The sequence below is a fragment of the Leuresthes tenuis genome, unplaced genomic scaffold, assembly GCF_036924035.1.
Source record: "Leuresthes tenuis unplaced genomic scaffold, fLeuTen1.0.hap1 SCAF_5, whole genome shotgun sequence".
Taxonomy (NCBI): domain Eukaryota; kingdom Metazoa; phylum Chordata; class Actinopteri; order Atheriniformes; family Atherinopsidae; genus Leuresthes; species Leuresthes tenuis.
In genome coordinates, this window is record NW_027325359.1 from 3,430,656 (window position 1) to 3,446,842 (window position 16,187).

At 45.7% G+C, this 16,187-nt stretch overlaps 1 protein-coding gene across 3 annotated transcripts in view; it reads right to left on the reverse strand.

The window, feature by feature from the left end:
- mob2a (MOB kinase activator 2a) overlaps positions 1–16,187 on the reverse strand; it is a 53,217-nt gene that overhangs the window by 27,497 nt on the left and 9,533 nt on the right. Inside the window, exon 1 of one of the 3 annotated variants that reach the window (XM_072385526.1) lies at positions 5,409–5,694. The exons of 1 other annotated variant lie outside the window; for it this stretch is intronic. In XM_072385526.1, the coding sequence (XP_072241627.1) occupies positions 5,409–5,446 (38 nt within the window). In that variant the 5' untranslated portion in view covers positions 5,447–5,694. Of the gene's footprint in view, positions 1–1,540; positions 1,861–5,408; positions 5,695–16,187 lie in introns of those variants that run through there. One more of the 3 variants, XM_072385524.1, reaches the window with a different exon arrangement.

A 16,187-nucleotide genomic window follows, 5' to 3' on the forward strand; every position in this document is an offset into this window, starting at 1 on the left:
ATAGCACTACTCTTAAAAGAATGATCGAAATCAGAACTGACAGAGTTTGAAGGGGCGCTGGCAGACAGTTTCATTTCCATACAATGCTACTGTTGAAAGCTGAAACACCAGGGGCCCAGGGGACGGAGGGTTGGCTGGAGCCGGGGTCATCAAGGACCTACTCAGATGGGTGTGCCTCCAAAAAGACACATCAATCAAAACATATAGCATCACTTCCAAGCACTGTGAATGGCTACATGGCAGGGGACGGGAAACGCTAAAAATAGGCTTGACAGTCCATTTTGGCTTAATAAGTTCCTGTGACATCAGTGTGTTGTCCGTGTCCCACCCTTGCCTTGATTCTGACTGGGGGATTGAGGAATATTATTACATCTGGCTCATGCCCTGCCTTCACAAGGCTCCTGTGTGCATTTCAGTGAAGCCTACAGTGTTTAACACTTATGGAGCCTCAGATTTACACGACACACACACATATGGGTACTCTGTTATTCACGTTAAGAGTTGCAATGAAGTGTAAACAAAGTTTGAATCACATCTAGGGATAATGTAATCCAGCTGTGCCGTGTGTGTTAAAGCTACAATTTTACCCTCACCATCAAAACCCTCCTTTAGAGCTGGAAAGTTATATTTAGACTTTATACAGCAGTTAAGGCACGATCAGGCTGGCTAACCCCACGACCACAAAAGAGGAGAACCAGATCCTTTCTGCTCCGACTGCCAGAGAGTCCAACCTAAATCATTTCAGCCTTTTCTTAAGCACAAGAAATGGCTATATGGATGCCAGTAACTCAGTTAAAGTTTAAATTGAACGCATAAGCTCTGCAAAAAAAAAAAAAAAAAAATCACGGCTGAGTCAGGTCTACGTGTAGTTGACCAAATGGAAAGTAATGGTTAAAAAAAAAGAAAAAGTGCAAAATCGGTAAAATCCAATGCTCTGCAAACAAAACAAAAAAAAAAAACAGGGGTGAAGGGAAAAACACTTTCCCATCCCCTTATAAGGGAACACTGTGTCCCAAACAAACAGCACTGCACTGCCAAAAGGGGCACAGAGGAGGACAAGAGGAAAAGTTGGGCGAGCTTAACCGACTATCTGCCTTTGGGCTGCAATCTGTTTCATTCCAATTAGCCCAAAACCTTCCCCATAAACAAACCCTGTAACCAGCAGCGTCTAACACTCCTCCTTGGTCAGCTATAGAAAGCTGGCTGTGTGCCATCGCTGCCCCTGCGTCCGCAACTCACGCCCGCCCTCCCTGCCTCCCTCCCTACCACCTTTTCTCCTCCTCTCCTCCCACAGTTCAAGATACCTCCCGAGTCTGACTACAGCAGAATCTCGACTGCTACAGCAGCACTGTCCTTAAATGTCTCCTCCAAACCGCAGCCCAATAACAGAGAGAGCAGCACAGGAAAAGGGAGGAGGGGGAGGATGGAGAAGTAAATAAAGTATGAAAATTGGAAGGTGGCGATTGCCATAAAGTCGAGCGCAGTGTAACAACAACATTAAAAAGGAAGGAAAGGTCAGGAGGTGAGACGGGAGAAATACCTATAGAAGAAGCAGTCGCAGCATACAAGAACCCCCATCCAGCAGGTGATAAAGCAGAGCCGAGGTAACGCTGCACCCTTTCCTCCTTTTCGGCTCCCTGTCTCTGCTCCTCTGTTAAAAACTTGGCTACAGGTGCACCAGGATCACAGCCGTCAGCGCAGCACTGTAATCACACGGCTGCTGAAACAGCCTTGGATGTAAACACAGGTCACGTAGGCGGATGGAGCGTCGCACACCGGCAGAAAAACACTTTGGAACTATCATTCACAAAAGCAGACGCACTTCTGAGTGTGTTTCTCCCTCCCTCCAACTACTGCAACTGCCTGCCTCACTTTCACACTCTTGCTCTTTCTCTCGCTCCCTCCCTCCCTCGCTGCCTCTCTTTCATATGTCGGCTCCCACTTGAAAGGCGGGAAGATTAGCTTGGCAAACAGAGTCCCATAAACAAACTGCTGACTGTTCGGCAGCACAGGGTGGACTGCAGGGGAGGGCAGCGATATCTACCATCTGTATACATCCCAAACAAGCGCTAAACATCCCATCTCCACCCATCGCTCGCACACACACACACACACACACACACACACACTACTCGCTAAATTAAAGTCTGAGTCAAATCCGGTCAAACCACTGCAGAGACTTGCAAAATCAGTGCAAACTGACAGTGACATATAATTGAGGAGGGATTAAATGACCATGCGGCACAGAAAGTACGCTCATTCTTGCATGTATACAATAACCATGACTCTTCATTCACACAGCTGATGCAGAGGTGCAGAATGGGAGGAGCTGGTGTGGAGACAAGCCTCCCGAGAAGCAAGCCAATCACTGCAGAGAACTCAAATAAGCTGAAGGACACAGAGTGAATTATGGGCCTTGCGACATCCCTGCATCGTTAGGGTAAAGGCAATCACCTGCTTTTGCTTTATGCCGTTTACTTCCCCTCTCCTTCCAGAACAAAGACACACACAAACCCTTTAAGAGACTGCAGTGCACGGATCAGTGTGTGCTGCTGTAATAGAAGACGGCAGACAATGCTGGACCTGACACAAACACTGGGTTAACTGACCATGACAAAGGGGAACGATGGAGCTGAATGCTAAAGCTCAATGCCAAATGCAGCTTGCCTCGAAAAAAAGACAAAAACACAGAGGCAGGAGTCACCTTCAGATGGTGACGGTGGCAGTTACGCAACAACTGCAGGGGGGTGGTTCTGCTCCGTCACTGAGTTATCAAAGACGCTCTGAACCATGAGATGGATTTTAAAGCAACCAGAGCCCCCCCAACACTGCTGCTCTACGCTTTAGATAGCACCACAAGGCAGAACTGAGCTCTATGCTAATTTACTTGGTCATCAGGAGCAAAGAACTGCAGCAGCCCAGAGAGGCTCTTCTTCATCTAATGATGTCATCCCGCCCCCTCCCACGCCATCGCCTCCTCTTCCTCCCCCTGCTCCCAGGAGCCCAATCAAGCTCCAGCTAACAATCCTCTTCTTTTACTGTTTAATTACCTCGTCTCTCCCACCTGCCCATACACAGACGTGAAAGCAAACACACACGACTCCGTCACTTCCACACAGTGATGTCGGGGGTGGGGGCGAAAACACATTTACTGCACGCACTTTCCCAACTGAAAACAGAAAGGGGGTGAGGTGGTTTACAGCGACAACATCACTCTCACACTTTGAGCTGTGTGGAGAAGTCAGCCTCCGAGCTTGGCACTCGTTAGCTCCCTTTGTGTTTCAGCACCTGAGAATCAGGATGTGGGTGTTGTGTGTGTCAAGTGCGGCGGAAAGCAATGTGCCCAGCAACAAGGCGAAAGGGAAGAGGAGGGCCGAGGGAGAAGTGCAAGAAATTAAACCGCCATTAAATCAACTGTCACTTTCAACAATATGCCCAAGTCGTTGAGGGTCGACGTCAGCGTGTTTTTTGTCTGCGCTTCCTCAAACCTGTCGGCCTTATCGTGAAATCCAGACAATTAACAAAAGCAAGACATCCGGAGATACAGTTTACATGAGGTGAACAGTACAAAGCAGAAAAACAAAAAGCGCAAAGTGACTCGGTTGGTGGAAAGCAGAAAGACAAAGAAGGTATTTTTCTTTTAAACTTGTGACCTGGACGGCTGACGCAGTGAGGGAAGAGACAGAGACTGAAGCACTGAGCTGGGGAAAGACCCAACTCGTGGCAGCATTTAGAAACACTGTGACATGAATGGAGGCCAAAGCCATCATTTCACCAGAAAGTGAGGCAGAGGATGCCGAGCACAGCCTTCATCGTGCTGCACATGCACAAAAACACAGACGCTACACACACTCATCACGGGCTCCCGTTAAGAAAAGTTTCAAAATGTCGGCATTTGCTTAATGTGCGAATATAAAAATAAAAAAAAGATTTAAAAAAAAAAAAGTGTTTTTGGCAAATGGGACAGGACCACAGAACTCGTGCACATCTGAGAAAGAAGACAATAAAAAAATGAAAAAAACGAGCTTTTCAAAACTGGACTAACACACCCAGATGATGGCTGGGGCTTGAATCCTGCATGTATACGCTCAGCTGGACTCAAATGGGCGCAGGCTCTGAATCCCGAATCTTTTAGCAAGTTTTTGTAGAAACAGAGCATTAAAGACTACAACCATAAAGCCAAACTCCCATTTAAGCCGCTCATTCCCAAGACAGCTATCAGCGCATTAAATGTCAAGTCGGGGCCACTTAAAGCATTTCCAGACTGTCGCTGTGCTCCGAAACAAGAAAAAATATCCTGCTTTTATTACTGCATCTAACAACATTCGTCTTAACAGCTGTGCTGGGAATCAGGCCACACTTAAATGCACGATGATCTCCCACAGAGAAAGAAAGCGGGAGAATGCCACGAGTCCTTTTTCACACAGTCCACAGCGCTGTGGCGTCAGACATACTTTGGTTAGTAACTTGATTCCGATCCCCTGCATGTATACTGGGACAAGGACAACGACCACTGAAGGCCTCTGGCTCCTCGCCAAGTAAAGCCCAACAAAATATGACTATACAGCCATATATTGCACTTTGGTTGCTTTTTCACTCATTTACTTTACCGTCGCACCCCATTTGCACTTTCCAGTTAAAACGTGAAAAGAATTACTGGTGGCTTTAGACTTTGGCAAAGTACTTTCAGAAAACCCAAAATACATCAACTCAGCTCCAAATTCTTGTGCAAGGACCACACAAGTCCAATGTTCTGATTCATGAACACTGATTTTGATGAGGAATACAGATGAGGAGCATATCCCGTCGAGAAGTTATAAGAAGGGGGGGAGACGAGAAAAAGGAGAAGGGTAGGAGCAATTTAGCTCTTTTTCCCCCCAAAATGGAAGAGGGAAAACAAAAGAATGAGCCCAACCCCTTAAAGCAAGACAGACAGGTTTCTCCCAGGCAGCCACAGATTGAATTACAAAAGGGTAACGCATTGGTGAGAAGCCCATGAAAGGGATTCACATCAGAGTTTCCATCACTGATCAGATGTAAGCAACTTTTAAGGGTATTCAAGCCTGGCAAAAAGTAGAAAAAGACAAACGTGCATTCATATCTGCATTATGAAGAAGCTCAGTTTTCATTGATTTGACATCAGGAGGCTTGAAGAGGAGCAACACTGAAATGTAGAAATAATAAAGTAAATGTTGCAATAAAAAGTCTCTTTTTATATTAAAAGGTGTGCCACTAACGTGCCATGAAGAGACCACCGTGTCGTTATGAGAAGCATTATGGAAACAGCACAAAGAAAGTGAACTGATTTACGAGCTTAGGACATGACAAAACGCGCCTCTCTTCCTCCTCCTCTCCACACACATTTCCATGAACAACTTACCGCTGCGCACATTACATCACACGCTTACCTATTTAATGTATACGACCCGTTCCTTTTGAACCTCATCCTGGACGACAGGAAGCGGATAAAGAAATCCAGAATTGACGGTGTTTCGGGGTTTTTTCGTCGCGCCTCGGAAGAAACGAGCCCCGCCGCGTCTTTCTGTGGACGGCTGCAGGACGATCGGGGAACAATACGGAGTTGCTTTCTTCGCAGATCTCTCTCACTCCTTTCTCCGATTCTGTCGTCGCTCCCCAGACCTCCACCCTCTCCTCCTCCTCCTATGGTTCCCCCCTCGGTTTGGTTTCCGTGGGGCAGGGTTACTGAGCGCACATCTTGCGGGCGATCCGATTAAAGCAGGGAGAGAGAGAGACCGCACCGGGGGACATGTGCGCCGACCGGAGCCCGGCAAGTTGGGGAAAATCGAGAGAAATGAACGGAGTCTGGTTGCGGCTGCTCAGCTTTTCTGTCTGCTATCTCGCTGACGCAAAACACGGCACACTAACTCCAGATGAAAAACACCCCAAGTAAACTTGATCTTTCTGTCAGTGTGCCTCAGTCTGCACCCCCTCCCCCGGCTCCATCTCGCGACATTAAATCCGTAAAAAAAGTCACGACTCAACACAAAAAACACGTCAAAGGAAAAAGGCAGCAGGCCGCTTTATGTCGATGCGCGCCGGCTTCCTACTCTCCATTCATGGTCCCGCGGAGGCTCTCATGTTGCAGCCGCGTTTCCTATCTGAGGGGCTATATATACACTTTTCTATCCCTCCACAGACTGAACACAAACCAGACGCCACCACCCCAGCACAGGTCTTATCAACGCCTGTAGGTTGAGACAGATTTGAGGCTAAGAATAGGGCTGAGGACTCATTAATGCCATTTAAATCCGAAGTAGCGCTTCCCGTTCTTTGAGCCTCTTTGTAAAGCAGCCAACAACTTTACCTTGGACACAATAAGCTCTCAATTTCAATTAAGCACAGCAGCTTTTATTGAAAAAGTACTGGCACAGATAGACTAAATGATTAGGAGTCATTTTAAGAGGATGTATATTAATATAACAAACTTGGTGGTAAAACTGGAGGCATAGCTACTGCACCAAAGAAGTCTTTGACCCCACATCAGGGACTGCTGCTCACTATTAACAAAAAACCATCATCACTAACATACTAAAATATTTACACTATGGAGCACTTTCTGCATTTTCTCTGACAAAAACGCCAGAAGTAACACTGAAAAGAGCCGCAGGAATGTGAAAGAGTGGAGAATCGATGGGGTGAATATGCAAAGACACAGAAATGACTTTAAATCTCTAACATGGGAACTTTGTCACCATGACAATCTGCCTCCCTAAGGCCTCGGGTTCGTCATGCATGTGTCCTCTGGGAGGAAAGCCTGCTGCTCCCTGCTAGATATTTACACCAACTGCAGCCGAAAGGTGAGTCAAAGCTCTGGTTGTGTAGAGACTGGATGGAGAGAAGAAAAAAAGGGGGGAGGGTGGTGGGTGAAAGTATATTTAACAGAGGGCCAGACCACAAAGACTGAGTTATGAGAGATCAGATGTGCTCTTTTTACGCAGCCATCCGAGGCTCGGGAGGGAAACAACAGACAACAAACCTGGATCATGTGCGTCCACAAGTGAGGAAAGTATTTTGGTAACCTGCACTCGACGGCATTTAGTTTTTAGAATCTTAATGAAGACGTGTGCCAGGAAACTGGCTGCAACCGAACACATTCTTCTCTTTGAAGCTGATGACAGATAAATTAGTGGGCAAGCCCCGACCCCGAGAGCGAACCTCCAGCTCAGACTCCTGAGCGCTATGCGTGATGGACAGTTTATTAACGGGAAAATGAAACGTCTCATTAACTTTTGTGTGCTAAGGTCAGGAGGGCTTAAAGCAATAAGCGACACAAAATGATGAATCCAGACAAGCGGTGAAGTCTGGGAGTTGTACAGCATTACATCATGGGAGTGCGGTGCAGCATCTGTTTGCGTGAGTGACTCCTCGACTCCCACAAAATATTCAGCGTCGGTTTCATGGCTCCAAGCTCGTTACAATAAAAGCAGCCTGGCACCAAAAGTGCTGATCGGCTGCACTGCTGCTGCTGCTGGTCGTCAGTCACTGCAGAGTTACACAACAGCTGGGAGGAGGAGGAAGAAGAAGAGGGGAGGCACAGATAAGAGGAGGAATGAGGGTTGAAGCGAGACGCAGAAATATGGTGCAGATAGCTTTGGAACAGTAGTACTTAGTTAAATTTTTATAGTACTTGACACTTTGACATATGGATTGGGAAAAAGCCAAAGTTTGAACCTCCAACCAGCCGCCTGGTGGACAACCGCCAGTCCCAGCTGCCAGTGGAGGGGAAGGAGGCAGAAAACTGGACTACAGGAGGTATAATTAATTCTATTGGTGCACTTCATCCCCCTCTAATTCATTCTCAATCACTTCCTCCCTTTCTATCCAGTCTCTTTTTTTATTACTGCTTTCACAATTCGTACTTCTGTCCAAGCCTCCTATTTCTCACATACCTCACATTTTGTCCATCTCGCCTATTTCTCCCTACACTTCTATTCCTACGGTGTCTTGTGCAAGAAAGTTGTGAAGCTCACGAGTGTCTGTGCATAGTAATGACATTAAAGATGTCAGTCAGTGTGCGAAGTCTGCCCCTTTTGTTGTTCCAAAGTAGAGGCGGCCAGACTCTTAATACGGGGGATACAATAAAACGCCCATAAACTGTTTTCGCTCGTTTCTATTCCTCGTTCCAAAAGGCCGGGAAGCTTCCAGAAAACAGTCATCACTGGCTGCAGAGCGGCTGTGAAATAGCCCTGGCCCCTCCGCTCCTACTCAGGCTTTCCAGGAATACATTGCAAGGCAAATGCAGGACCGCAGTGCACAAACACACACAACCTGCGTGCATGTGTGAGCAGAGAGGCCAGCTAAAGAGAGCCAGGCCGCAGCATGAGCCAAGTTCTCCTGCATAGACAGAGGTGATATTGACAGAACACACACATCTTATGAAAACGACTGACAGGAGTATATTATACAACTTAATGTACATTTGGTGCCGCTGCCAACAACCAAGCGCATACTGTTTCTCTCTCTTACAGAAGTGGGTACACTCTAAATATGTTTCAGCACACGCAAATAGAGTACAGTGAGAGGTATATGTGAGCTGGGGCCAAGCCAGGAGGTGCAGTATAAAAAGGCCCACAGATATATACGACCAGGCTGGGAGACGCCAGGAAGCATCCGTCACATACAGCCAAACATGTACAGTAAACCGAGGACACCACTACAATGCAGCTTTTACAGCCCGTCAGGTCTTAAAGGCTTAATGGCACGGATGGGGAGGCCAATGAAATGGTCCGATACCGGTCCGTCAGTGTGCAGGTGCACGAGTGCACGAGTGTGAAAGAATATGCAAAATGACAGCGATGTGGACTTCTTCTCAGATGTCCCCTGCACCTCGAAAGGTAAATGTTATGTCTGAAAACGGACAGACTCTGCACCCGTTTACGCTTATTTCTGAATATCAAGACCGGTTTGGTTTCAATTAAAATTAAACCTGATGTGTGTGGGGGGGGCTGCAACCCTAAGAATACATTTACCTTCTCTCAATCTGACTCTCAACAACTCATTTAATCAAGTAAAATGAAGCACCTTCATTAAACTGACAGTTAAATCAGTATTCCTAAAAGTAATTAAGACACATTTCTGAAACAATTCATTATTCAACTCCCTAACAACAATAAAAAGAAATGATACACAGTTTGATGCAAGTTTCATTCAAGGATCTACATTTAAAACTGAACACAGGCTGATTAAGAGAATTTAGAAGCCTGATTATTAATGATTAACCACAGCTTTGTTCAAGGACTGATGAGGTTATGATGCCACCTACTGTTATTCAGGAATAATGCAAGGCTCCAGAAGAATTCGTGTTGGTGGTGAGAAGGACTGATGAGAGGATGAAAGAGGTGGGCAGAAACCCTGCAGGCAGAGGTGTGTGCCACCCTGACACCCTGTTGGCTGGTATGCAGTCTGCTGCTGCTGGCATGCGAACAAAGACTTTGCACCGGTGATGAGAGAATAAGGCCCAGACAGAAGGAAATAAATAATTAACGTGATGAAAATGATGAGGCAGGAAGGAGATGCGAGGCAGAACTAATAGCTCTGTGACACATTGTAAACATAAATAAAAGGAGAGCAAATGCCTGTTTAAAATTAGCTCTCTGAGTGCCCACAGCATGTTTTGTGGTAAAAATGGAGAATGCTAAGAATGCATCTGGAAGCTTCTGTGCAACTTTCTCCACCGTAGAGACAAGTGTTTCACTTGAATGGGGCAACCTTAAGGACATATTCCTTCAATTCCAGTTTAAATGATCTATATTCTTAGAAGAAAACAAAAAAGGGCAAGCCTCAGCGCAAAAAGAACAGAGCTATTGGTCAGTCTGCCTCTGACTGGTGGTAAACTGGTACTGCTGGTTTAATACTGTAGCTGCTTGATACGGTCATGTGATACAAGGGCTGACAGAGCCCAGTGCATGCTGGGAACGCCCGCAAGCCATGATTATGCAACAAGATCTGATTTCATGCCCACTGGACCTCTCCCTTCTGTTTTTGCCCTCTCTTCTCTTTCTACTTTTGTCTGCATTTCACCTGCCAACAGTGTCTTCAACATGCTTTTCTTCTTTCTGTTGCTTCCTCTGTCTCGTCACTCAACCACAGAGATTCAGGGAAAACAGCAGAATATACGTCACTCTCCCTTTGAAATTATTAGACTCATCTGAAGTGTAAAAATGGAGCAAACAAAGCTTCCCAGTTGGTGGTGGTTAATCTTACCCAGGAGCACGTTCTTGGAGCTCAACAACAACGTCTGCTGGAGATGTGCTGCCCTCTTGTGGCAGAAAGAGACATTAGACCCGTGTTCTGTCACCAATCATCTCGTGGTGGTGGCTTCAGACTACTTCCTGTGACCGAGCTGTCACAGCGGTGTTGAGCAGAAGAAAGGTTAAAAAAAAAAAACTATGCCTGCTGAACCCGATGTTTAAATTGTGATCCAATAAATGCTGGACATCTTGGGTTCCCATATCTCAGATCTAATTACAAAATAAACCTCTTCAAAGCTCCAGGCTCTCGGCTGGAGCATCTCTAGCTCGGCCTTGGCCAGCTTTGAGCCCAGGTATCTAATCCAAACACAGAAAACGGCTTCTCATTGCCATAGAAACACCCATACTCTGAAAACCTGCCGGTTGTTATGCAACAGCTGCAGATATGTACAGCGGCATGCAAAAGTCAGCTTGTGCCGTTTGAGGTAATTAAGTGTGGCTTTTGGGGGTTGCATTTTTTAGACAAACAGCCACTCATCCACCTGTTTGTTTGTGGTGTGATGCTTCTTGAATTTGCTTTCATTTAAGTTAATCCACACCCCACCACTACGACTGAAATGTTTCTTGTGCTGCAGGACCACAGCTCAGAACCAAAGTATGATCAAACCAACCTCATGCTTTTCATTAAATTAAGCATCCTTTTTTCTCTCCAAACAACTTCTGCCAGAAAGTCCTATTTCAACTTCATCAACCAACTGGTCTTTGCCTCAGAAACGCAGCAGGCTTTTTTTAAATTTTTTTTTTTAAGTTGTTATTATGCAAACTTCTGATGCTGAATTTTGTGGTGAAGACACAGGAAAGGTTTTCTTATGGTGGTTGTTCCATAAAGGTCGTGTTTATGCAGGTGTGGCTGCAGAGAACACTGTACTAAATCTGCCTGAAAGTCTTTTGCAGTCATTTTGAGGCTTCTTACACACATGTGAGGTCCTCCAGCTTGAACTCAAACGTTTCTGAAACCACATTACAAGCCAAGGAAACGGCTAAATGCTTTGCTATGTTCTCACAGCCTTCTCCCGCTTTCTGGGCAAACATTTACATTTTCAGAGTACCAGTCTGTGCTTTTGACAAACCTATTGGCTTAGATTGTTAAGTATTGATAAATCAATGACATCTCCATCAGCTGGCCTTTCCTAATAATGACTGTGATCATGCACAGGCCCCAGGCTTCGGTGCCAGGGCTCCCACTGCTGAGTTATGAGAGCAGCTCCCCACACATTTGCATGTCTGTTTGCATCTTCTGTGGTCCTGGGAGGAGATTACTGACCAGCTACCATCTTTGACAGCAACTGCTCACTTTTGAGCCTTTATAAATGATATCTGGAATGTGAAAATAAGGTAAGAGATAAAGGAACATGGCGAGTTCAGCTGCTCCTTGCAACCAGGCCGATGAAATGATTATTTCACACAACTTTAAACATTATTCCAACCAATCATCACTCTTAAGAGCTTTCAGAGACTCTTTCTAAATTTGCTCACCCTTCCTCAGCGTTTGCACTTAAGCTTGGAGTTCAGCTGCACAGCTCGACTACCACAGACATGTGCAGTGAAAAACACGCTCACAATGCTGCTTTAGGATTTCAGAGCAACAGACGATTAACTGGAGACCGCATGAGGGAAGTAGCACTTCCTGTGTTTGTGCGTCTCACTGTCTCCTTTTACTTCAACACAACAAACAACGTTTCCTGCGAGCTTCTTCTTCTTCAGACTCCCTGTCCAGGCTGAACAATGAGGAGGAAAGGAGAACATGTTACAGTACCTGAGGGGGAAGGCGGAGGAGATAAAGCAGTATCTCACACTCAGCCCGGCATGAGGCCATATGCAAACACAGGCACGGATACAGGTGTACATGGGGATACACACACACACACACACACACACACACACACACCCTGGTTAAACAAGCAGGCAGAGCACAGATAACAGCAATGACGCCAAGTAAAACATGAAATAGGAGAAGCAAAGACGCCAAAAACAGAAAGAGATGCAGGGAAACCTTAGACCAAGAAAAAATATGTTAAATGTTGTAAATGAATAGAACTGCAGCATACAGTTAGACACATTTCCTTAAAAAACATCTTATCAGTGAGAGGAGCAACCACCACCTCATCAAGGTTACTTCAAGTCCCCAGTGTTGGTGAGAAATGCCTCATCTGCTCCCCCCGTGTTTCTGCCCTCCCTCCCATTCCTTCAGCCCTGAGCGACACATGAACTCAGCAGAGCGGACCAAACCCCTGACCTACTGTTCCTCTGTGGGAGGAAACGGATGTGGGGAATGTCTCTCACTCTTTATTTCTCTCATGCACGCATAAAACAAAACGTGCAAACTGACACATACAGAAACGGCTTACAGAGCGGATATCCAGCTCAGAAGACTTCCTACACATACAGCCTTTTACAGAGCCAGGCTTCTCCGTCTCCATCTGTAGCTCCAGTCACATCCTACCTTTTGAAGTCGAGTCAGCAGGTTCAATAGCACTGCACTGACTGCATCTGGAGTGATATCGTGGCTTTAGATCTGCCTTGATTTAGGTTTTGAGGTTTTGCACAAAGTTGCAAATAAGTTCAATCAAAATGCTTAGATTCAGACCCCCTTTCTCCTCTTGTGTAATACCACTCATAAGTGGCCATGGTGTGAGGAAGCGCCATAAAAACACGTCTGACATGCAAGTCTGAACAGTCACATTAACAGGTAAGGGTGTGTCTCAGTTTGACATACGATCAGCCTTTCAGGGGAATCTTACAGATTGCATCAAATAAATAACACGTCCCCATTCCTCCTTCTCCGTGCTTTTCTTCACAATTATTACGGAGGCAGCAACTGAAGGCCCCCCCCCACAGCACCCAGGTAAAATTAATGGGGAAAAATGCTACAATGAATGTTATCTAGCACATTATCGTGTTATTCCTGGTGTCACTGCAGCCTCAAATCTCTGTCAAACACCTGGTGTGGAAAGCAAAGAAGCAGCAACTGAAAACATCTACTCTTGTTACTGTAAGAGTTACTTTAAGGCAAAGCCTTCGCCCACAGGAGCCAGTTAGAATATTTAAAAATCGCACCAACGGTTAAACAAGCTTAAATTAGCAGAGGAGTAATATTTTCCAGAGCGCCCCGCTACACTTCAAAAATGAGCTTTGTGCTTCAGCTATCACTGCCGCCTTTGTTAGGTTAATGAAGGCTGCACATTTCATCACTGTAATCCAATAACGTCCGGCAGCATTTTCTGAATTTTTTACCCACAAATGTCGCCACTTAAAAGAAGAGTTCATTCTCATGAACTCAGTGATCGGTGAGGAGAGATGCGAGTCACTTGATCCAATATCCACTCTCACACAAATAGCAAATATTGAGCCTGTAGCATGACTCTCTCTGTTACTGCTGTGTATGTTTGAATGAAGTCACTGTTAGCCAGCAATGTTATGTATTCATCTCACTTCATCTTATAAAAGGACTAAATCCACACAGCGAGATGAACACACCGTCCATATTTTCTGAACTAAACTTCAGAATGTGTGCTTTAAAGCTTTATTTTCATATAAACATCATCATTAAACACACACAGTCTATTAAAATAACTAGAACGACAACACTAATGGTTAAAGAAAGAGTTTCTGGAGCTCTGAGTGAAAATGTTGATGCAGCTCTCAATAAAATTAAGCATAAAATGTCCCATGCTGCCAGGTAATACTAGGCTCCCCCAATGTGTTCAAGCAACAGTCCAAGGGCCAGAAATGTTAAGTTTACTAGCATATACAGCAAAATGAACAAATATTGTCTCAAAAAAAGTGCAATTTATTTTATATTTACCACATCAAACTGCTGGTGTAAATGATCTCAGCAGCAGGTAAAAAGTAAGTTTACTATTTAAAAAATAGACGCGTTAGCTTGTGGTTAGTCGGTGTCATCAAGCCAGGCTCAGAGCTGCCGTGCTGCAGACAATGACGAGCCAACGTGTTGCATAATAAGTTGACAGCACAGAACATCGTTGGACATAGAAAACAGTGCAAGACAGGAGGATGCCAGAACGAGTACGATGAAAAGTAGCAGAGGAGGAACAAGAGTGAAGATAAAGAGAAATGGCGTGCAAAAGATCGAAGGTCAGGAGTCACCGGCGCGCTTCAAAGATCGTCCCTCTTCATTGCTCTTTATGTAGGCTAATCTCTTCCATCTCACCTCCCTGAACTGGCTGGCTCACTTAGCTTCATTTAACCATCTAACGACTGGTAATAAATCAGAAACAAACTCCTCTCACCTCTAATCTCTGGTAGCCTGTCGTGCTGTGTGCACTCCCCCTGATGTATGACTCAGTCCACTCGGTCTTCCAGTGCGAGGCTGTTACAGTAGGTGGAAAACTACAGCTGGAAGAATGCGTTCCACAGCATGAGGAAAACAGGAAAGTATTGATAAAAATGGGGATAGAAGTCAGATAAACTGAAATTAATCCTTTTTCATTCAGTTAGAAATGTTTAATATTCTTGAGATTATAGATTTATAGAAACAGAAACATACGAGTCGAGTTTTGTCCACAGTCAACACCTTGCAGTCCACCATGTTTCCCACAGCAGAAACCAAACACTGGCTCTAAATCAACTCTTTTTTTTTATTTTATTTTGTGGTATTTCAGCCTCGCAAACAGACTTAAGACCGGACATAGAAAACCAAACATTAAAAAGACCCAAAACACCACATAACTGAGCGATTAAGCTAGTTTTCCATCTATAACCAAAGTAATCAGTTATAAATAACCTTGTATGGGCGGCAAAAACAAAGAAATCAAAGTCGACCACAACAGAACTTGTAATGGTCTATCCTTCCTTTGCCCCGCTTCCTCAATTAAACAGTAGCAAAGTGAACGGCTGGCAACCCCCCCCCACACAGCCAAACTTCCCATAATGCTGTGCTCACAGGCAGCCGTTAGCCTGGCGAGCTTGTAACCTCTCTTTGCTAACCTAACGATGGCTTAGTGTGACCATTTATCACGTGCCACCCAGCTCAGAGGCCACTGGTGATTAAGGAGGCTTTTAGCACAGTCCTGTTCAACAAATCTGAGACCGCATAACAACGGAGGAGAAAAGGCCAGCATTGTGGCACTGTGTCAGACAGCTGTGTGCATGCAGTGCCACCACGATTTGTTCTAATGTGCGTGCATGAGAACGCGTTCCCAAGCGTGGCCCACAGTAAGCTCTCACTTGATCAGACTTATCTGTGTTTACACATGCACACTTCCTCAACGGGACATCGGGGGCCCGATAGGGGTCAAATGCTCTGCTGAGTGTCTTGTTGTGTCATGTTTTGTGTGCAGGGTTGGGCCGGGCCGGGCCGGGCCGCGCCGCCCCTGGGAGGCCCGGTCAGCAGCTCCCCTGCAGTGACCCCGACCCGGCAGCGGAAATCTGACGACCCCGAACACCAGCTCCCTCTCGGTTCTCTCCCTTTGCCTTCATTCCAAATCAAACTTTCCCCTCCTCCACATCCTTTTTTAGATGTGAAGCACTTCATGGAGCTGGCTTCCAACACACTCACAGCCTCATATTTAGCCGTCTCTCCACAACTTAGCCATGACAGAATTAGCAGATGTTAAAACCCATAAGCTAAAAAGCAATAGCTGTGAGACTGAGATTTTGATTAACCAATGCCAACTGCATTTTCTTTGATCGTAGATGATTCAGGCTTAACGTGACTGGATAAGCCAGGTGCGGATTTGGCTGTTTTGCATCAATTACACTGTGTGCTTGTTTTAAGATCACCCTACATCAGCCAACGCCCTTCTTCCCTCCCTCTATCTCTGCCCACATGCTGTCCCATCCCTCCCTTCACAAGCTGAGGAGATGTCCACGCCATCTGGGCAGATCAGAGCCGTGCGGCAGGGTCGTCAGCAAACGCATATGAAACATATGGCTGCCGGTGCTGGCCTGTCAACC